This window comes from Lineus longissimus, chromosome 16, assembly GCF_910592395.1.
Source record: "Lineus longissimus chromosome 16, tnLinLong1.2, whole genome shotgun sequence".
NCBI lineage: Eukaryota > Metazoa > Nemertea > Pilidiophora > Heteronemertea > Lineidae > Lineus > Lineus longissimus.
Genome location: NC_088323.1, coordinates 6,124,681 through 6,146,549, shown reverse-complemented (window position 1 = coordinate 6,146,549; position 21,869 = coordinate 6,124,681). Strand labels below are relative to the sequence as shown.

Sequence of the window (21,869 nt, the reverse complement as noted above, 5' to 3'; positions counted from 1 at the left end):
TAGCTCAGTTTGATATCAACTCGCAGGTCGCTCCAACAAACAATTAATTAAGCGATTTAGATAGCAGGTCCCCTTGATTTAAATTGCTTGTTTGAGTGGTGCTTCAACTTGATCAGGGTCAGTCCCAACCTTCAAGGTTGCAGAACATTATTGTACATAGTGCGTTGTACATGTATTAGAGCCATAGAAAGGCATTTCAGCTTTTGCTTTGTATTATTTCGTTTCCTACTGAGTGGATTAAGGAAAACTGTTTATTTCTTCATGTTCATTTTAAAACCTTTTCTGGCTTACAGTCCGAGTTGAAAAGGGAATATAGCCAGGAGTTTGGGTCCAACTCTGGGTCTTTAAGAGCCTGTGCACTGTTGAGCCAAATTATGATTTGGAAACTCATTTGCCATGAGAAGTTTTCTATTGCATGTGGAAAGCTTGAGATAATGATGTGGAAACTCATTTGCCATGAGTAGTTTTCTATTGCATGTGGAAAGCTTGAGATAATGATATGGAAACTCATTTGCCATGAGAAGTTTTCTATTGCATGTGGAAAGCTTGAGATAATGATGTGGAAACTCATTTGCCATGAGAAGTTTTCTACTGCATGTGGAAAGCTTGAGATAATGATGTGGAAACTCATTTGCCATGAGAAGTTTTCTATTGCATGTGGAAAGCTTGAGATAATGATGTGGAAACTCATTTGCCATGAGAAGTTTTCTATTGCATGTGGAAAGCTTGAGATAATGATATGGAAACTCATTTGACGCTTGATATGACGATATGGAAACTTATTTGACATGAGAAGTTGTCTATTGCATGTATGGAGCATCTTCATTTTTGTAGTCTTCAATACTCAAGGATGTTTTGATAAGAAGCAACAAATATACTTATTTTGTTAACCACGGTCTTTCATTTTGATTTTTGAAAGCAGATATTTATAAGGAGCAACCTCTAAGCTGTTAAGTACATATTTCACACAAGCCTTAAGTCCCCACCCCTCCCCTCCCTATAGGAGAAAAGAACCCAGGAAAAGGAATTTGACCTGAGATCACAAGAGGATGCAAGGAGCCCAACTTCCCATTTCCCAAAAGTTATTATAATTATAAACTCAGTCAGGAGCTGTAATAACTCTGTGGCACAACCTGGAATTTATCAAAGAAATAGTACTTCCTTCTCAACAGCCCTTGACTAAGTTTTCAGGACTCGGATTGACTGACAAGATGGAAGAATGAAAAGCTGAAGAAAATTCAACTGTCAACTGTTACCGTGCATACACAACAAGACAGGAACTTCACAAAGCAGAATATACTATACCCAGACACCATCCCCGTCTTATGGAGAAATACCACAATATTGTTATGCCTATGAATCTAATCTATTAATCTTTATTAGAAGTCCTGCTTTCATTGCCATTATCAAAGAAGAAATCAAGCTCTCCACCGTCAGATCTTCCATTTAACAAATAACTAAATATTTTATCCCTATTATTGATAAACCATAAAATGAAATATTTTGCCTTTGGAGCAATTGATAAATTGCAAGAGCTTTATAAGCACACAGCAATCTAGAGGGAAGTAGCTGAACTAAAAGCTTAAGGATTTGGCCATGGGATTTGTACCCATGGGGTCCACATAACATATAAAGACACCCATCCTTTTTGCAGATGCACATAAAATTGGCTTAATGCATGCTGATTTCATACTGTGTCATGCATAAAAGTATCGTTACAAGCTGTGAATCTCAAACCTTGCTAAAAGTCAAGCAAGTCCCCAAGAAATTCATAACTAACATAACTTGCAACGTTATCCGACTTAACTTTCATGCCCTCTACAATTCAAAAGCCAAAATTTTCGCTTGATGACAAAAATTTTTTTTCAAACCATGTTTGTTGTACATATCGCTTGTACATCTCTTTTAAAATGATCAGTTTACTTATTCAGAATATATCGATTATAGGCCATGCTTAAATTATTCATTGGATTACAAATTTTGCCTAAAAATCTAAATGGGAGAAAAAAAAATCAAAAATCAAAACCTCATTTTCTCATGAAACAATTCATTCATAGTAATGAATCAGTAGTAAAATATAACAAGCGAGGAAGATATTTTAAAACAATACACAGTAGAACCTCCCTTAGTCAACACTTCTCTATTAAGGACAGTGATTTGGTCCCCAATTGGTTGCTTTTATATATTTTGAACTTTGTAATCAGGACGACCCACTATTAAGGACACCTATCTTTTTAGAGACCACAAATTTGCACAAGTATATACCTGCATTGAAAATGAGCAACGGGAATTTTAAATCAGGTGAAAATGGTAGGACAGAACTGGATTTTCGGTCCACTTTTGGGCTTTTGATATGTGGCGATTCCATTATCCAGTAAATGAAATAAGTGTGGCCTTAGGCCTAATGACCATAATATTGGAAAATGATCATAGAACAGGTTTTGAGATTTCAAAGGAGAAGAGCCCACCTAAGTAAGCAAGCTGAAAAGCTGACCCAAAAAAATCTATGACGACCAAACATGTAGGAGTAGAGAGTCACCCAACCTTTGTGACATGTGGACAACCCATGGTCTTGTAGATACCAAGGCCTATTGAAATAAGAAATCCACCTTATATTAACAGCAATACTTGACAACCTGTTATCAATTCGTTAGGATTTTCGCTGAGTGCATGAAATATCGGTTTGAAATTTGATTTGGTATTTGTGGATTTCAGAACTGGTGAAGACAGTCCTGTTTGAGTGTTGTGTCACTATATTCTGGACTATTCTGTGGTCTATTCAGATCATCATTAAGACTTTATTTGGTATACATATTCGGCCTTCTGCTTGAGAATCATCAACAGATATGAAGCTTGTAATCCAGCTCATTTGTTTCCTTGGGATGCTTTGGGCTGCAACAGCAGCCTGTCCAGCAGAATGTGTTTGTAGTTCAGTCAGATATGACTGTGTCAATCAAACAGAGGCTCAACTGGCAGCAGCAATCGCTGAGTTGAGCAAAACTCCAACAGTTTTGACGCTGAACCTTACAAGTTATTTGCCAACCACCTTAAAGGCCGAAGCTTTTAAGAATGCATCCCAACTTACAATGCTCTTGATAAGTGGAGACACGAAGTTAACTTCAGTCGCGGCAGATGCCTTCAAAGGCTTGACGAAGCTTACATCGCTGACTATCCGTGGAAGCCGAATGACGACGCTACCGCCAATGGTTTTCCAGCCACTAAACGAAACCCTGACCATGCTCCAACTTGACCAAAACAAGATGACCACCCTCCCTGATGAAATCTTCAAGGACCTATCAAAGCTGACAGCGTTGACCTTGGATCAAAATCAACTTGTTTCACTGAAGAAGGACCATTTTGAACCGGTCAAGACTGCTACTATCAGCGTCAAGACAAACCCCTATGACTGCGCCTGCGCCAGCAACAAGGAGTTGGGCAAATGGATAATGACGGAAAAACTGAACATCAGCATCCAATGCAAACTGCCTGCAGCTCTCAACAACAGTATACTCGGAATGAAGAAGTGGATGGAGACATGCATAATGCCGACAACACCGAAAGCAGAACCCACACCCACACCTGAGCCGGAACCAGGATTCCCTGACTGGGCACTTGTCATCATCATCGCGGTTTGCTGCGCCATCATCCTGATCGTCATAGGTATCTTCTGCCAGCGTGCTAAGAGAAGGGACTTTGAGGAAAAGAAGCGATTAGAGGCGAGGAACGGGATGCACCAAGCTGGACACATCTATGATAATCAGGGATATATGACAGGCTAAGGTAAGTGACATGGCGATATTTAGCTGGGAGAAGGGGATGGGCTACAAGTTAGAGCAGATGCCCCGACCTGAACATATCTATGATAATCAGGGATATATGAATGGCTATTAGGTAAGTGAAATGATCGTATTTAGCTTGGGGAAGGGGATTGGCTCAAGTAAGAGATGGAGCCTGAACACAACTATGATAATCAGGGATATACAGGGATATCCAGATAAAACTGAGCATCAATAATTACTTTGCCATAGAATTGCAAGATTTACTGAAATCATGACAACTTATAAAAATGCTCAGTTTCTTTCTGAATCACCCAGTATGACTTACTAAGATAAGTGCAATGAACCTGAGGATATAATTGGCTTTGGAGGGGATGCAAAAAGATTGGACTACGGCCTTAAAATGCTGTCCGAGACAGAAAGGAATGACATTATTTCAATAATCTGAGCTTGGCTAGGGACAGTGAGAGACACAACTTGATGTGGCAAGAAATGCAATGACCCCGCTACCCACCCCCCCCCCCCCCACCCCAAAACTCCTAAATATCTGTTTTTATTTTCCAGTTTATGACAAACCAAGACAGAACAACGGTGTCGTTCTGAAGACCGAATTCAGAGAAGCGAAACTACCGATGTCAGGTTTCAAAGTCAGCAGGTCACACAAGCGATTGGTCTTCAGCCACGACAACAAAAACGCCTGCAGGTTGGGGGCTTTCCAGTGCAAAAGACCAATTACGAGTGTGATCTGGTAATGTTAAAATCCTACGAGGATGTTTCGTGTTTATCATGTACCAAAAAACGATGATTAATAGGCCGAAATCTATGACCATTATGATGTAAGCAATGTCATGCATGGCGTCGGTGATGCTGAGCCAAACAGAGAGTTAGCCAAGGCGTTGAGACAACTCCCATTACGTCACAGTGTCTTTCACATCTTCGAGCTACGCCAAGAATCTGTTGGGCTCAATGCAGCAAAGTTTGGAAACACCAGAAATCACATTCGGAAATACAGGCACACCGATCACCCTCACATGGGTGGCCCAGATGGATTAAGTTTTACCTATATCATTGAGACTACACAAGGGATTGTTGTGAAAACAATCACAAACGCTTATGCAGTGGCAATCAATGGATTACAGCGGCCCGGCTTTTCAGACTTTTTTTTTCCTGTGGAAATTGTCTTTTTTGCACAGCGATCCCAGATCACCACAATCACTGGAGTATAACATGGGGTGGACTGTGCTTAAATAGACAAATTAAAGCAAAACTCAATTTACTAAATTCACTGTTTTACCGGACTTACATCACATGGAACTTATAGATGGCAGCACTAACACTGTGATAATACACTCTGACAGAACTTGACTGATTTTGCAGTATTTGTGAAGTAATTCCTTCATCTTTGTTAAAATTTGTGCCATAAAACTTCATACTGTAGATACTTATTTGTTTCTGTCAAGCGCATAATAAAGGTAGTTCTTCTTAGAATTCAACAATTATAAACCGAGTAATAATTATAATTTTCAAAATGTTATTGCACGGATTGACATACTTCGGTAGAAATCGAAATAAGTGCCTGACGAGGGAGACCAGAAAAGGCCTAAATTTCATTTATACACATTCACAGAATTGTTAGGCTTTAATAATGACAGGCTTTAATAACATGTTGTTTCACCTGACATGTATAAATCAAAATCTTCTGATTTCCCTGACCCGCCACTTATTCCAATGTCTACAGTAATTATACATGCGAAGTTTCATCTTGCTTGCTTGTGCAATAACTTCTCTACATGCTTCCGCAATTTCAACAGGACAAAAATATGGATGTACTGGACCTTTAATACTAGGTTTGTTGTCTATTATTCCGCAGATAAGGTAACGCCTAAATTTATAGCCAAAGTAGTTCCCCTCTGTTGCACATGGTTGCACACTGAAAATATATTAGGTCAAATCAACAGGGAGCTATAATACACTGCTTGTCAAAATTTCCATGCGAAGTACGACAACCCACTGTTTTTTGTTTCCTAGAGAACAGCCTCCCTGGTTTTAAATGGGCATTCCCTTCATTTTGAGGGAGTTATAATTGCTTTAGGATTTCGAGTTCTGGACAAAATGGTGGCATCTATGGTCAACCCCGAGTTTCGAAGCCAAATTCACATCACACAAAAACATGCCAGGTCTTGGACAGGAAACAAATTAAGGAATCGTTCTACCTCAACCTGAACAAGATCCTCCGACAATTTCCACACACTGTAAATCAAGCTCAACCAACAACAACAGAAGAAGTTGTTATAGGCTTTGGACAAACTCGAAACGACCCTGTAGTTCAGTTCGTGTCAAACCGACTGGCTTGACACTACAATAAAATGCACTTCTTCACATAATGTACTACTGCTTTGAACCAACTTGGCTGGCGCAGATTTTGAATTTCTTACCTCAGGTCCCATAAGGTTATTTCAGGCAAATTCTAACCGAAAAAACTGAGATTTTAGTAAACATATCTAAGAAATACATTGGCGTTTTGGTTCTTGTCAGGTTGAAAACCAATTAGTCTGTGGGGAATTGAGTAGTCCCAAAGAATGATAAAACATTAGGCAGGGGATAAACCAATGCAAGAGGGCTTTTCGCAAATTAAGGGAAAAAATAAGGGAGGTGTCTTGTGTGACAGTCTTTGACCAAAGGTGACTACAGTTCTTCTCCAACACTGAAGAAGAGAGGACACCACAAAATTTACATCGGAGTTCATTTCTGTGTTTGATATCTGTGCTGAAATAACTGGTATAAACGTTATATTATCCAGGAGACCATTGAAAGAATATTACACCAAAAATTTTGAATCCATCAAGTATCAAGCACGGGCCGATAAGCTGAAAACAGCACTTGTCCAAGCAACAGGGATATTTCTTGTTCTCTCATCGCAATTTTTCAAACATAACCAGCAAATATGATTGGTGCGCTACCAGATTGGGCATTCGTCATGATCATCTCGCTCGTCGTGTGTGCCCTACTCGTGACGGGTGGCGTCTTCTGTCAGAAAAGCAAGAGGAACACATACGCTAACCAGCAGAGGATTGAGAATGCACAGAAAGGACGGGGAATAGAAAGTCCAGCCTATTTAAATGCCTAGGTAAGAGTTCACATTTCAAAGAGGGGGTCGTCAAAAATTTAATTCAGTTCAAGGGCTTCGGTTGACCACAGGCACAACCATCTTTGGTTAGAACTCGAGATCCTGAACCAGTTAGAACTGCTTCAAAACAAAGCGAATGCCAATTCAAGGGGAGTCTGTTCGCTGGAAAACAAAGAACAGACTCCTACCCTTGAAATTGACATTCAATTTGTCTTAAAAGATATTTATAGCTTTAAGATTTCAAGCTCCGGCCAAAAAAGTGGTGCCGATGATCAAGTTTTAATAATGACCTATCCCCAAAAGAGGGTTGTTCATAACCCCACCAACCACCACCACCCCAACCCAGCACCCCCTTGGAACAACTATGCAACAATGAAGATGAACAAACAAATTTATTGAGAAACATATTTTTTCAAAGCAACGTACAGGGCTTGCATCACAGATCATTTGAGTACTGATTGCATCTTAATAGATAAAACAATTCTCGTTATGTTACATGTACGTTATATTACAATCTTTAAAGTTGAAAGTGATAGCAGACCCATGCCACATGAGGCTGATATTGACATCATGTTATGATTCATTTAACGTTTAGAATCGCTCTTTTTTCAGAAAATGCCAGAGAAGCATCCGCAAAAGCATCTGAACTCAACACAAAGAGGACTTAGTGGAAATGGAGGACAGCCGGGACTATGTCAGTTGCGAGACCAGCAGCCATTTTGGTTCAAATTTTACTGAGTCATAGGAAAAATATTGCCAGTAATTTCTCTCCCTTGCGTGGTTTTTGCACTTCAATATCAGAGTACATTTATTGGTCTGAGAATGAAGGAAGGAAATCTTCTGTGACAACACAATATAGCAAATGTGGTAGCTTTGAGTATGTAAACTTTTACAACTATAAGCTTACATGTAAACTTTTTATTTTTAAACACAAGAATCTGCAGCATACCGTAAAGTCCTTTTCAAAATGACTCTGCACCCATATCAGACACCTTGATCACTGGCCTCTTAGAAAGCATTCATTAAAATCTTATTGCAAAATTTTTCTCCGATACACTGTATTAGGGTGTGGTTCAAATGTTATGTGGGTCAGTCACTTCCCATTATCCATTCAGAACAAAAACACGTTCAGAGTTCTGTCCTAGATAAATTTACGCATGTCCTCTTTTATGCATTCTTTTCTTTTTTTTATTATGGCTTCGGATTAGTCATTATTGGCTTAATCTCGGTGGGTATTCATGCACCACAATATCCTCAAGGAAATGCTTTGACGAAGTCATTCAATAATTATACATCCTGGTGTATAATCTAGGTCTACTAGGTCTACTGAGTATTCAAACACAAACACGCAACAGGATAGATCGCCAAACGCTTTGAATACTTTCTTTCAATTAATTGAACCCAATATCAAAGGGTCCTGGTAACAACTCAATCACGTTAGTTTAAGTCATTCAGACTATGTTTGTAAGCCTGAGGCTCCCGGAAATGAAGGATTTTTATTGCAGTGACCTGAGATTACTGAGAGTAAATAAGGTATCTGGTACTTTGCAGGTAAAACCAGTTATAGCTAGGTTTGACATTTAATGCACGTCACTGCGATGTGACCGAGTCTTGTCGCAAACACCTGCAAAAACAACTGCAAACAAAACGCTTTTGTCACATGTTATTATCAATGGTCACTGCAACAAAAATCAAACATTTTGGGGTGCTTGAGGTTTTTGTGACCGGGACCATTTTGGTACAGGTTTTGCCAAGTCACATCAGAACATTGCTAATAGTTTCTCTCTATAACATAGTTTTTGCACGCCGATACATGGAGCACCTAAAGTATGTATGTATGTATGTATGTATATACCATATTTAAATTTAAGCGCCCTTTTCAGATTATTATCCGTTCAAAGGCGCTTTTACAATATTAATAACATTGTCGAAAAAGATGAGTCTTTAGCATCGTCTGAAATGATGCAAGGCTCCTTGCTTGCCTGACCTCAAAAGGGAGCGCATTCCACAGAACAGCAGCGGAGAAAGAGAAGCAACGCTCTCCATATTTGCTCCGGGCCCTTGGAACTTCCAGTCTGTTGTCATCAGCTGACCGAAGGTCTCTGCCTGGCCTATAGATATTAACTAGGCTTGACAGGTAACCCGGGGCTGTTCCATGCACACACTTGAAAACGTGCATGAGGATTTTATAGTTCACCCTCTGCTCAACTGGCAACCAGTGGAGCTCGCGTAGTACAGGGGAGATGTGGTCTCGACGCTTGGTGCGCGTGATAATGCGGGCTGCCACGTTCTGCACCCTCTGCAACTTGTTCATAAGGTCTTTTGAAATGCCATAGAGCAGTGAATTACAGTAGTCCAGCCGTGATGTGACTAGGCCACACACTAGCGAGCGGGCCGCAGAAGCGCTGAGATACTGCCGGATAAGTCGAACATTCCTCAGTTGGGCGTAGGCCGATCTGCAGACAGCATTCACCTGTGCTTCCATGTTCATTTTCTTGTCAAACATCACCCCCAAATTTTGTACGCATGCCACAGAGTCAATGATAGAGTCACCAACATTCACCGAAACGTGATCCAGGGTCTTGGAACGATGAATGGATGCAAAGAGTGCCACCTCCGTCTTGTCGTCGTTCTTTTTCAGCATGTTCTCCTTCAACCAGGAACCATTGTCAGTTATGCATAAGTCAAGACAGTCAATTGTATCTTCCTGTGCATGTTGGATCACCGGATTAAAAGAGTCATAAAGCTGGGCATCATTAGCATAAAAATGATGACCTTGGCCATGGTTTCTTGTTATGTTGCCAAGTGGCTTTGTGTACATGCAGTACATTTTTGGGCCCAACACTGACCCCTGTGGAACACCATATTTTAAGAGAACAGCCGTAGATCTTTGACGATCAATAACGACGGTCTGATATCTGTCATCAAGATATGATGCAATCCAGGCAAGAGCAGAGCCAGTGATGCCAAATAACTGTTCAAACCTTTTTAGAAGGATCTTATGGTCAATGGTATCGAAGGCTGCAGAGAGGTCGATCTTGACAAGCACTGTCACATCACCCCTGTCCAAACTACCAAGGATGTCGCTCTGAACCCTTAGTAGAGCGGTCTCTGTTGAGTGACCTCTTCGGTAGGCGGATTGCATTTCTTCATGCAGCGAGTTGGACAGGAGGTGATGTTCTAGGCGGGCATCAACGACCTTCTCCACAACCTTCGACACAAAGGGTAGGTTTGACACAGGGCGGTAGTTTCTGAGAATGTCAGAGTCGAGACCTGGCTTCTTTAGTAGAGGCCTAATGAGCGCAGATTTAAAAGTGCGGGGGACACAGCTAGCTTTTAGCGATGCATTTATTATGGCAGTTAGTATTGGAAGCAGCTCATCGATGCAGAGCTTAAGAAGCCATGTGGGAACCGGATCCAGTTCACAGGATTTCGAGGGGGATTTCATCACAATCCTTCTGACCTCCTCCTCTGTGGCTGGTGGAAATGCGGAGAGAGGGGTCACTCCCTCTGGTAACTCGTCGGTCGCTTGGGAACCGTCATCCTGGGCAGTGTTGAGGGTTTCCCGGATCTTAGCAATCTTATCGGTAAAGAACTCACTGAAGGACTCAGCGAGTTCCTTGGGCGACTCGGATTGTGGTAGTGGGGAAGACACAGTATCCCCGAGTAGATGCCGGCTTATTTTATATATCTGTTTTTGATCGCGGCCACATTCGATGATCTTTGTTGAATAATGTGAAGTCCGCGCCTGCTTTATGAGCTTGTTAACTACTGCGCACTGGTTACGATACATCTGATGATGGACAGTAAGCTTCGTTTTCCTCCACTTGCGCTCCAAGCCCCGCCTAACATGTTTGGCATCGTGGATCTCTAAAGTAATGTGCATAGCGTGCATACATCCACATTTCAGGGCAAAATGTTTCTTTTGGATCATGCTGTATATCCTCGAATCTCCGGGAATATACAGCACCATTCAAAAGAAATATTTTGTCCAAAAACATGTACGTATGCATTCTTTGCACATTACTTTAGGTGCTGCCAGTTTTGCCATGAAAAAGCAATCATAAAAAACAATATGGCTTCCTTCTTAAGTTTTTTGGTGACAATGTCTTTGAAATACTTCTACCATGCACTTCCCACGTCCCGATTCCAACTTCCACAATGAAAACTGACATAGCAAACAGGCCATGGCATTATTCTAATGAAAATACATGCTTTTAATTCAAGTTGGAGAACTTTTTTTGTACTCTATGTCTTTTGAACATGAAAATAACACTTTATATTGAGCAATGTGAATTATTGTGATAGAACAGAAATAAAATTAATATGAATGTAACTTGTGTTGTGGTCTTTTAGCATATGTATTTCTTGATATAAAACTCAGCAGTGACACTCAGGCCACTGAAAGATGTCATGGTTCTTGTCACTGCCCTCACCGAATTTTTAGCCTGGACAAAAAAAAAGTTCAAAGACCTAGATCATTTGCGAAATCTGCGGAAAATATGGTGCCTGTAAAAATGTGGCATTTGCGTTTGCAGTATATCCTGAGCCAGCCCTCGATTCATCAGATTATATCCAGAATATATCTAAGTCCTTCGCTTGACACAATGGGAATGTCTATTGATCAAATGTCTTAGGGAGAAATTGTATCCTCAGTCCACGTAACACAAAGAATATCCCCAAGTCCTTGAATAAAAGTGTATTATACATGTAAGTCCTAATATAAGTGCATCATGAGCCTTTGAATGAAGAAGTGTATCACATATCCTTGAATAGATATCACATAGTCTTGAATATAAGTGTATCCTAAGTCACTAAAATAAGATGTGTAGCCTATCCTAAGTCCTTGATGAAAAAAAGACGTTTAACGTAAGTCCTTTAATCAAGAAGTGTATCCTAGATATGAAAAAGTTCAAGAGGTGCGTAATAGCCTTAGTCTAGAAATCCTTGATCAAAGGAAGGTATCAACTCAACCTTTGAATGCGACCAAAGTCTGTGAATTGCATTCCGCGAAGTTACTATTTATAGCTCACAAGGTCATTTGCATAAGATATTGATAACGTTTTAGTCACGTGACAGTCGGACATCGATACTTATTTCTACGCATTTGAGCTTATTTCAAAGTCAATTATCTTTGACCCTGCATTGTTTTTAGCATGAATGATACCATAGAGTCAGGGAGAGAAATATTCAGAACAATTATGTAGTATTTCCAACACTCGGACATTAACCAGATTGAATCTAACTGCCCTAGTTAGAAAGCCTGAATCCATTACGAAACCGCATGTTTGTCCGACATTGCATGTAATTCAGTGATGGGGAAATAGAGGGCAGCAGCTGCAGTGACCTCATCATCGCGGAATGCTATTAGACCTAGGATTTTGAATCATTACACCTTGAATTGACCTTGTATCATATGACTGAATTCAAAATTCGTATATCCTAAGTCCTCTACTTCAAAGAGTGCCAGAAGAGTGCACCCAAACTCATATAGTCTATTCTAAGGCCTACGTTCTTGAATTGTGTCCTCAGGCACTGATTCGAACAATTTCACTTAGTCGGTCTGGCAAACTGCATTGCCATATTAACCTTCATAGGCAATTCGTTTTTGTTCCTCGTAATGTCTCCTCTTGGCCCGCTGGCAAAAGATTCCGATCACAACCAGGATGATGGCGACAACGGCTGCAATGATGATCACAAAGGCCCAATCTGGGAGGATGCCAATCATCGACTGTTTGGTTGGAGTTGGACAGAGAATTTCCTTTGTTAGCGATTTTAAGTCTTTGTCCTTCACAGCAGCAGTAGCAGGCGTTGCACATTTGATGATCAGATTCGTGTTGTTGACCACAAACTCAATGAGAAATTGAATGTTACATGAGCAGTTGACTGGGTTGCCTGTGGTGTCAATGGCGACAGTTTTGATGTCATTGAACATAGCAGCACTGAATGTTTTAATTGCATTACTTGTTAAATCCAAAGTTGTCAACTTCGTTAATCCCATAAAGATCTTTTTGGGCAGCAATGCGAGTTTGGTATTGCCTGTTATCAGCAGCTGTAAGAGAGTGCCTCTTAGAGGTGAAAATAAGGTTTCAGGCAGTGTCGTCACTGAAGTGCCCGAGACAGTCAGACGGTCGAGTGCAGACATTCCTTTGAATGCGTTTGCGTTGATGTCCGTCACATTCGGAGAACTAACAATGGCAAGATTTTTTAATGTCAGAAAAGATTTGAATGCCTCTTCTTTCAAAGTCGGTCCCAGATATTTTGTAATTGACAGATCAGTCACAGTGTTCCACATTTTTGGCAGTATTATTGTCATCAGTTCCTGCTCAGTTACTCCAGTCGTATTTATGTTGCAAGTGTATTTTGCTGCTGTACAGTTGCAAAGTGCTGTTGGGCACGGACAGAGAATTTTCTTTGTCAGCGTTTTCAAGTTTTTGTCCTTCACAGAAGCAGTAGCAGACGTAGCACATTTGATGGTCAGGTTGGTGTTGATGACCACAAAGTCAATCAGAAATTGAATGTTTCTGTTACATGAGCAGTCGACCGGGTTGCCTGTGGTGTCAATGGCGGCTGTTTTGATGTCATTGAACATAGCAGCACTGAATGTTTTAATTGCATTATTCTTTAAATCCAAAGTCGTCAACTTCTTTAATCCCATAAAGATCTTTTTGGGCAGCAATGCGAGTTTGCTATTGCCTGTAATCAGCAGCTGTAAGAGAGTGCCTCCGACAGGTGAAAATAAGGTTTCAGGCAGTGTCGTCACTGAAGTGCCCGAAATGATCAGCTGGACAAGAGTAGGCAAACCCTTGAAAGCTGTTGCATCAATTGTTGTCAGAGCAGCGGAATCCTTGATTTCCAGTTTCTGAATGTCAGGAATGCTCTTAAACATTTCCGCTTTCAAACTTGTTCCAACATATTTTTTGATCGTCAGTGCCCTGACACTGTTCCACAAGTTTGGTAGAATTTTAGTCACAAGATCCGCTTCAGTTATCCCAGCTGCTTTTTTGTCACATGTGGAAGTGACATTTGTACACGTGCAAAGTGCTGTTGGGCACGGACAGAGAATTTCCTTTGTCAGCATTTTCAAGTCTTTGTCCTTCACAGCAGTAGCAGGCGTAGCACATTTGATGGTCAGGTTCGTGTTGATGACCACAAAGTCAAAGAGTAATTGAATGTTTCTGTTACATGAACAGTCGACCGGGTTGCCTGTGGTGTCAATGGCGACGGTTTTGATGTCATTGAACATTGCAGCGCTGAATGTTTTAATTGCATTATTCTTTAAATCCAAAGTTGTCAACTTCGTTAATCCCATAAAGATCTTTTTGGGCAGCATTGTGAGTTTGGTATTCTCTGCAACATTCAGTTTACCGAGAGTGGCTGCGAATGCTTGAAATATAGTTTCTGGCAGAGTCGTGATAGACGTTTTGGAGATAGTCAGATCAACCAATGCTGTCAATCCTGTGAAAACCGATGCATCCAATGTTCTTATGGGGTTGTCAGTCAACTCTAGTTTTGTCAGTTTTGTGAGTCCCTCAAAGATCTTAACTGGGATGGACGCAAGCCCAGTATTGTTCATGATAGTAAGCCCAGTCATAGATGTTTTGAGCGGTGTAAACAAAGCTTCTGGTAAAGTTGTCACAGCTGTTCCCATGATCATTAAACTGGTCAGAGCTGGCAGTCCCTTGAATGCATTAGAGTCTATTGTCATGACAGCCGGAGAGTCTTTAACTGTCAGTTTCGTGAGCTTTGAAGTGCCCTTGAACATCTCAGACGTCAAAGATGCTCCCAGGTATTTTGTAATTATAAGCACAGTAGCCTGATCTGTCTTTGCATTGGCGATTATCGTAGTGAGATTTGCGACCGTGATCCCAGCCGACTCGACATCACAGATGTACTCGGTGGAATTTGTGCATGTGCAAAGAGATGAGGGACAAGCTGCAGAGGCAATCAAAATAATGTTTGTGATCGTAAACAATCCGAGGAAGATGTGATGATCCATTGTCCCAACTTGTTCAGTCCTTTATGGAGTCAGCTGTTTGTTTATTGAGCCTAATAATTAAGTGTACGTTTTTACTCAAACTTGACTTCGCATGTCGAACAATATCATACCAGAAAATAATCGAAAATGATTCCGTGATTATATACAGTAATCCTAAGCAGTATTCCTTGAATGCTCTGCCGAATCAGTGCGATTCATGAAATTTTTCACCAGACGAGATGAAAGGGTCACATCTGCCATGAAATGTCTTAGATTGTTGTTGGAATAATCATCAGAATAGTGTCCTCAAAAAATTCAAAAGTTCAATGAAATGTTTTTGTTTTTTTCACACAAAAGTAGTCAGCATGGAATAAAACCCTAGTAGTTCTGATTGATAGTCCAAGTCCAAGTCTGTACGTCTGATGAGCGTGAAGTTTGTTGGCTGCTTTCTGAAAGAGCTACCAGTCCTTTCGCGTGATGTGTCTAGACTGTCTCTATGGTCATTTAGGGTGTTGCTGTAAAAGCCCAGCAGTGAAAGTATTTAGGCCAGATTTAAATAAGTGATCAGTAATAAAAAATTCTTTTGTTGATATTCTAAAACTCTGTGCAGGGTGATTGCATGAAAAACATCTCCTTTTAGATGGTTATAAAGTCGTAGAACTGGTTTGATTTTATTTCATATTTCTGAATAAGCTATCAACATCCTATATGAATAGATTTTCTTTGATATATGGGAACACACGTTTTTAGCAGTGCCCCTCTATTGAGGACACTCTTGAATGTCCCAATGGTGTTCTTACAAGAGAGCGTCTAGGCCTACTGTGTCAATGATTTGAAAATGAGACACCAAAATCATTGACCGTAAAATGTGACCCAGGATAGAAAAATGAGTCACAACGACCAGAAAGTGTGCATATTTCTTAGCACGGGACCAACTAAGGTCTCCCCATTTTAAACTGCAGCGCCCCCTTTTTCACAAACTCCAGGATACATTCCTTGAAGGGACAATATAGGAATTGACAAATTATGCCGTAGCCCTTCAAGTTAAAGTTAGCTTCTTAAAACACCAGATATCGCCCCGTCCAGCACATTTCAAATTCACGTGAACGTCTTCCAAAACATTTCTAATGCTCCAGTGTAGCTGAAAGGGTGGATGTCGTCCTGGGTGCCGACAAATGGTACCCAGGTTCGAGATCGATTGGACAATAAGCACCCTGGGTGCCATTGCACTAGACAAACAGCACCCAGCTTCTTTTTGCCTGGCTTACGGATCTTAGGGACCAGGACCTTTCTTTCAATCTCGTTTTATCTCGCGCCGTGGTACATATCACATGGGGCTAGGGAGCATATGTCAACCTCCTCCAGGAACCAATGAAAATCCGTTATTGTAATGAGGTAAACAATGACACGTGCTAGTCTTGTATACTATGTTGATATACACTATACAGCCGGCAGGGCTGGACTATCAAGGGAACAGGGCTGAAGCATCCGTGTTGAGGGGTGGAATTGGTTAGCAAGGACATAAACAGGGTATTGTTGTATTATCTTAATGCTTTTAAAGGCCATTTCGGTAGTGAGAAAGTAATGGCTCCCTAATGGGACCTCTCAACAACTAATTCCCGTGATTTCCAGTGGGTAATATCCTGGCTTTAAGGGAAACATTTTATTGATTGTGGAAACACATTTCTGTGACACTTTCTTTGATTCTGATCGATTCTGGGAACAGCTCGAGTTGCCCTGCTGACAAAAGCCAACAATTACAATAATAAGATCATTTTCTATAGCCCACACACAATCTTCAAGTCATCCAATTGTTGACTGGTTGATAGCCATCACGCCACATCTGATAGTGATGAAGAGGAATTTGAATATAGGAACAACAATCAACAGCAGGGATAGCCATATTCTGCCTGAATCAGGGTGTACCTCGGAGTTCAAATTTGCAAACAATTCTTAACTGCAGGGCAGCCAGACTCAGTCAGATATCGGGTGAAAAGGACTATAGGAACTACAAACTGCAAGATAGCCGAACCTCTCCGGATTAGAGAACTAGGAAAAATCCTCCCAAAAGAGTGAGTTCACAAACACCTGAGCAAAAATTATGGAAATGGATCGTTATATCTTCCTTGGATTGTTTACGATCACAAACGTTATTTTGATTGCATCTGCAGATTGTCCCACTGCTCTTTGCAAGTGTATAGAAGGTGCATACATATGTGATGTCAAGAACGATGGGATCACGGTCGCAGATCTCACTACAATAATCGCCAATGCAAACACAGATGGCGCTACTGAGCTCAAAATTACAAAATACCTCGGAACAACTTTGACGTCTGAGATGTTCAAGAGCACTCCAAAGCTCACGAAACTGACAGTTAAAGACTCTCCGGCTGTCACAACAATAGATGCTGATGCATTCAAGGGATTGCTAGCTCTAACAGAATTACACATCATGGGAACATCTGTGACAACCCTCCCTGAAACTGTGTTTACGCCGCTCGCCACATCTTTAACTGACCTTATGCTTATGGAGAATGCTAAGCTGGCATCTATCCAAGTTAATATCTTCAAGGGACTTACGAAACTGAAAACATTGGATCTGACTCAGAATCCCATGACATCATTAGACGCATTGATTTTCACGGGACTAATAGCAGTCGTTGACCTGACTATCTCCAAAACGTCTATCACAACTCTACCAGAAACAATATTTGCACCTCTCAGAGCCACTCTTGGTCAACTGCTGATGGCAGACAATAGCAAACTTGCAACACTCCCCGATAACATCTTCAAGGGCCTCACTCAACTGACAGTTTTGGATCTACAGATGAATGCATTAAAATCATTCAGTCCTAGTTTGTTCAACGATGTAAGAACGGCCTCCATAGACACCAGTGGTAACCCGGTCGACTGCTCATGTGGTAACATCCTAGGCCTCATCGACTTTGTGGCATCAAACAACAAGCTGACTGTCATGTGTACAACCCCAGCCAACATGAAGGACAAAGAACTGAAATCGGTAACGAAGGCGGATGTATGTCCATGCCCTACTGCACTGTGCACGTGTGAGTCAACACAGTACACTTGCAACAAAAAAGTGGCCGGAATAACTGAGGAGGAGCTGACGACCGCAATACTGCCAAACTTGTTAAACACTGTGACCACGATGACAATTACAACATATCTAGGAACAACTCTGAAGGCTGGGGTATTCAATGCTTCAACGACAAAAATTAAATTTCTTGCCATTGAAAATTCACCTGCTTTGACCGCCTTAGATGTGAATGCATTTTCTGGAATGACTGCACTTGCCAGTCTGTCAATCTCCGGAACTTCGGTGACGACTTTGCCTGATCTTGTATTTGACATCGTCAAACCAACTCTGGAGGATCTGGTAGTTAAAGGAAATAAGGAACTTGCAACACTTCCTAACACAGTGTTCATGGGACTCACAAAATTGACAACTTTGGATTTATCCAACAATGCGATCAACTCATTCTCAGCTAGTTTGTTCGATTCCATTAAAACGGCCAAGATATCAGTCGCAGGTAATCCTGTTGACTGCTCCTGTAACGATGACACCGCTGGCCTCATCCCATGGATAAAAGCCAACCCAAATGCCATCACCACAGCCCTGGCTTGTGACAGCCCAGCACTGCTAAAAGACAAAGACTTGAAAGAGCAGACAATTGAGGCTATCTGTCCGTGCCCGTCGACACTCTGCACTTGCACCGGCGCCAACTTCACGTGTGACAAAGTGGCAGATGGGATTACAGAGGAGGATCTTACGTCGAAAATACTACCACAGTTGATGAATTTTGGTGGCAAACTGAAAATTACAACATTCCTCGGTGAATCTTTCAAAGAAGATGTATTCAAGTCAGCTCCAAAGATCACGAGACTGTCAATTGATGACAGTGCTGCACTTACGACAATTGATGAGAATGCTTTCAAGGGATTGACCGCCCTGGTAGTCATACGCATCACTGGAACCTCCATCAAATCTTTACCAGAACTCATCTTTTCACCAATAAAAGGTACCCTGATGGAGCTGTACATCCAGAAGAACAAGAAACTCACAAACCTTCCAGAGAAAGCATTCACAGGACTTGCCAAACTGACGAAACTTGATTTGACCGATAATGCAATTGAATCCTTCACTGCTAGAATGTTCGATGACGTAAAACAAGCGACGATCAACACTGCCGGAAATCCGGTAGATTGTTCCTGCAACGATAACATCACAGGCCTCATCAAATGGATGACGGATAACCCCGACCACAAACTTGCTATCAACTGTACTATGCCTGATGCCATGAAAGGCAAAGACTTGAAATCTCTTACCAAAGTTGATATATGTGCATCCGATCCCAATCCCACTCCCCATTCACCAGCAGGTGGTGTTGGCATCCCCAACTGGGCCCTTGGGATTCTCATAGCAGCCATTATAGCCATTGTGATCATCGTGGTTGCATCAATCCTCATGACAGTCAGGAGACAGCATTATGAAAAATTGACGAGTAGCAATGAGGGTGCGGGTGAGATGCCCCTAGGTGCACAGTAGTATCGAGGGTACGGGTCGAATATACCTAGATGCACAGTAGTATCAAGGGAACGGGTGGGATGCCCCTAGGTGCACAGTAGTATTTAGTGTATGGGTGGGGTCCCCCTAGGTGCACAGTAGATTTTGGGGTACAGGCGGAATGCCCCTAGGTGCACAGTAGTCTTCAGGGTACAGGCGGGATGCCCCTAGGTGCAAAGTAGTATCTAGTGTATGGGTGCGATGCCTCTGGGTGCACAGTAGTAGTTAGTGTATGGGTGGGGTGCCCCTAGGTGCACAGTAGTCTTTAGGGTACAGGCAGAATGCCCCTAGGTGCACAGTAGTCTTCAGGGAACAGGCGGGATGCCCCCAGGTGCACAGTGGTATTGAGGGTACGGTTGGTGTGCCCTGAGGTGCAGAGTAGTATTGTGGGTACTGGCAGGATATCCCTAGGTGCACAGTAGTCTTTAGGGTACAGGCGAGATGCCCCTGGGTGTAAAGTAGTAATGAGGGGTATGATGGGGATGTCTCCAGGTGCGCAGTGAAATAACATTGTCTGCTCAGCAACAAACCACTAAAGAACACTCTAGTCATGCCAAAAACTTTGCTCATATGATTATCACCCAAAGGAGAATAGAACTTGACAATAGAGAACTTTTCTTGATTCAAGAACTTTGGATGCACCTTTCTTGAATCAAGAACTCGGGATGTTCCTTTGTTGATTCAAGGACTTACAATGTAGGATGCACTTTTCTTGAATAAAGGACTGAGGATGTTCCTTTCTTGAATCAAGGACTTAGGATGCACCTTTCTTGAATCAACGACTTAGGATGTTCCTTTGTTGATTCAAGGACTTACAATGTAGGATGCACCTTTTTTGAATAAAAAACTACGGATGTTCCTTTCTTGAATCAAGGACTTAGGATGCACCTTTCTTGATTCACAGACATAGGATACAACAAATATGTGGTTGATTTGACAGAGACATATTTTGATTGATAGACTTGGAATTTTACAACATAAACATTTTTCGTGCTTTGGGGACTTAGAGGATAATATCATTTAAGGGATAAGACGGTTATGCATACATAGAACATCAGAGGATACTCATCAATCTTAAAGGACTTATTTAGCTGGTACAATACATTGTGGTAAGGAATTATCAGATATATCATGCACAGACTTAGAAGATATACATTACGTCATGGTTAAGGACTTAGATTGAATACATTATGAAAAGACTTAGAAACCCCTGGTATGCTTCATGAATTGATTTAGAAGACATTGATCATGAAAGGAATAATGACTGAAAAGACTTAGAGAATGGGTCCAAGGACTTACAGGACATACACCAGGCAACACGATCCAAGATCTAAGCATGTTTACTGTTATAAGCCAATAAAAAATGTTTATTATATTCAGACAAACCTCATTCAGGCTGATTCTCTTGCTCCCCCACATCCCTCCCCCAAAAATCTAAACATATCATCATGATTTCATCACAGGGCCATGTTGTGGGAGAGGGACACAGATATCTCCGAAACATTTGTTTTCACACTGATTCAAATTCAGATTCAATTAGTGTTCTGGCCATGTGCTGCTCCACCACCAAAGAACCTTACTGCCCCGCCCCAAATTTTCAATTGGATCGGTCTCATTCCAATTAACCCATTTACATCCCTCACAACAACCTGGGCAAAAGCAATCTTATGGGGATATAGTCTACATGAGACCTGATTGTGGGCCTTTTGTGTTTAGACGGCGGGAATGGTCCAGGTGTATTTGGGATGGTCAACTTTGTCACCGGACTAGTCCACATTAGTTTCCGGATTTGGATTAGATTTGATCTCATTCATTTTTGGTCATTTTCTCGTTAAGTGATTTACACGTGCAACTTGTTCAAACAGGTTTTTACTTTTTAATACTTTCCTTAACCCCTGGAGTCTACATGAGACCTGATTGTGGGCCTTTTGTGTTTAGACGGCGGGAATGGTCCAGATGTATTTGGGATGGTCAACTTTGTCACCGGACTAGTCCACATTAGTTTCCGGATTTGGATTAGATTTGATCTCATTCATTTTTGGTCATTTTCTCGTTAAGTGATTTACACGTGCAACTTGTTCAAACAGGTTTTTACTTTTTAATACTTTCCTTAACCCCTGGAGTCCTTGAATCAGGCCATTATCAAATAACATAACAACACATTGACAAAAAGTGGTCCCTTAATATGAAAGCTAGGGGTGTAATAAGCATGAAAGCCTTTTTGGCATAGCATGGGTCATATAAGTATACATGGGTCTACTAGCATACAAAACATTTGTTGGAAAACATCTATGGGCATACAGCAGCTGTCCTCAGATCAAACCGAAAACCATACAGCTTTACATGTAAGAACAAACTTTTAACAACAGTTGAAGCAACACGACATCTATTCAGGACATCGTAAGG

The 21,869-nt window shown here is 41.3% G+C and overlaps 3 protein-coding genes across 7 annotated transcripts in view; 2 read left to right on the top strand and 1 right to left on the bottom strand.

Moving 5' to 3' along the window:
* Positions 1–21,869, bottom strand: part of LOC135500188 (uncharacterized) — a 161,003-nt gene that overhangs the window by 76,861 nt on the left and 62,273 nt on the right. The window lies entirely within an intron of this gene.
* Positions 2,559–5,101, top strand: LOC135500688 (slit homolog 1 protein-like). The gene is made up of 2 exons (XM_064792298.1): positions 2,559–3,780; positions 4,341–5,101. The coding sequence occupies exon 1, from the start codon at positions 2,847–2,849 to the stop codon at positions 3,777–3,779; it is 933 nt and encodes a 310-aa protein (XP_064648368.1). The 5' UTR covers positions 2,559–2,846; the 3' UTR covers position 3,780; positions 4,341–5,101.
* LOC135500312 (slit homolog 2 protein-like) lies at positions 16,689–20,839 on the top strand. The gene has a single exon (XM_064791701.1). The coding sequence runs from the start codon at positions 16,983–16,985 to the stop codon at positions 19,443–19,445; it is 2,463 nt and encodes an 820-aa protein (XP_064647771.1). The 5' UTR covers positions 16,689–16,982; the 3' UTR covers positions 19,446–20,839.

Excerpts from the sequence above, each read along its gene's own strand:
- LOC135500688 (XM_064792298.1), top strand. The coding sequence starts at position 2,847 with ATGAAGCTTGTAATCCAGCTCATTTGTTTCCTTGGGATGCTTTGGGCT.
- LOC135500312 (XM_064791701.1), top strand. The coding sequence starts at position 16,983 with ATGGAAATGGATCGTTATATCTTCCTTGGATTGTTTACGATCACAAAC.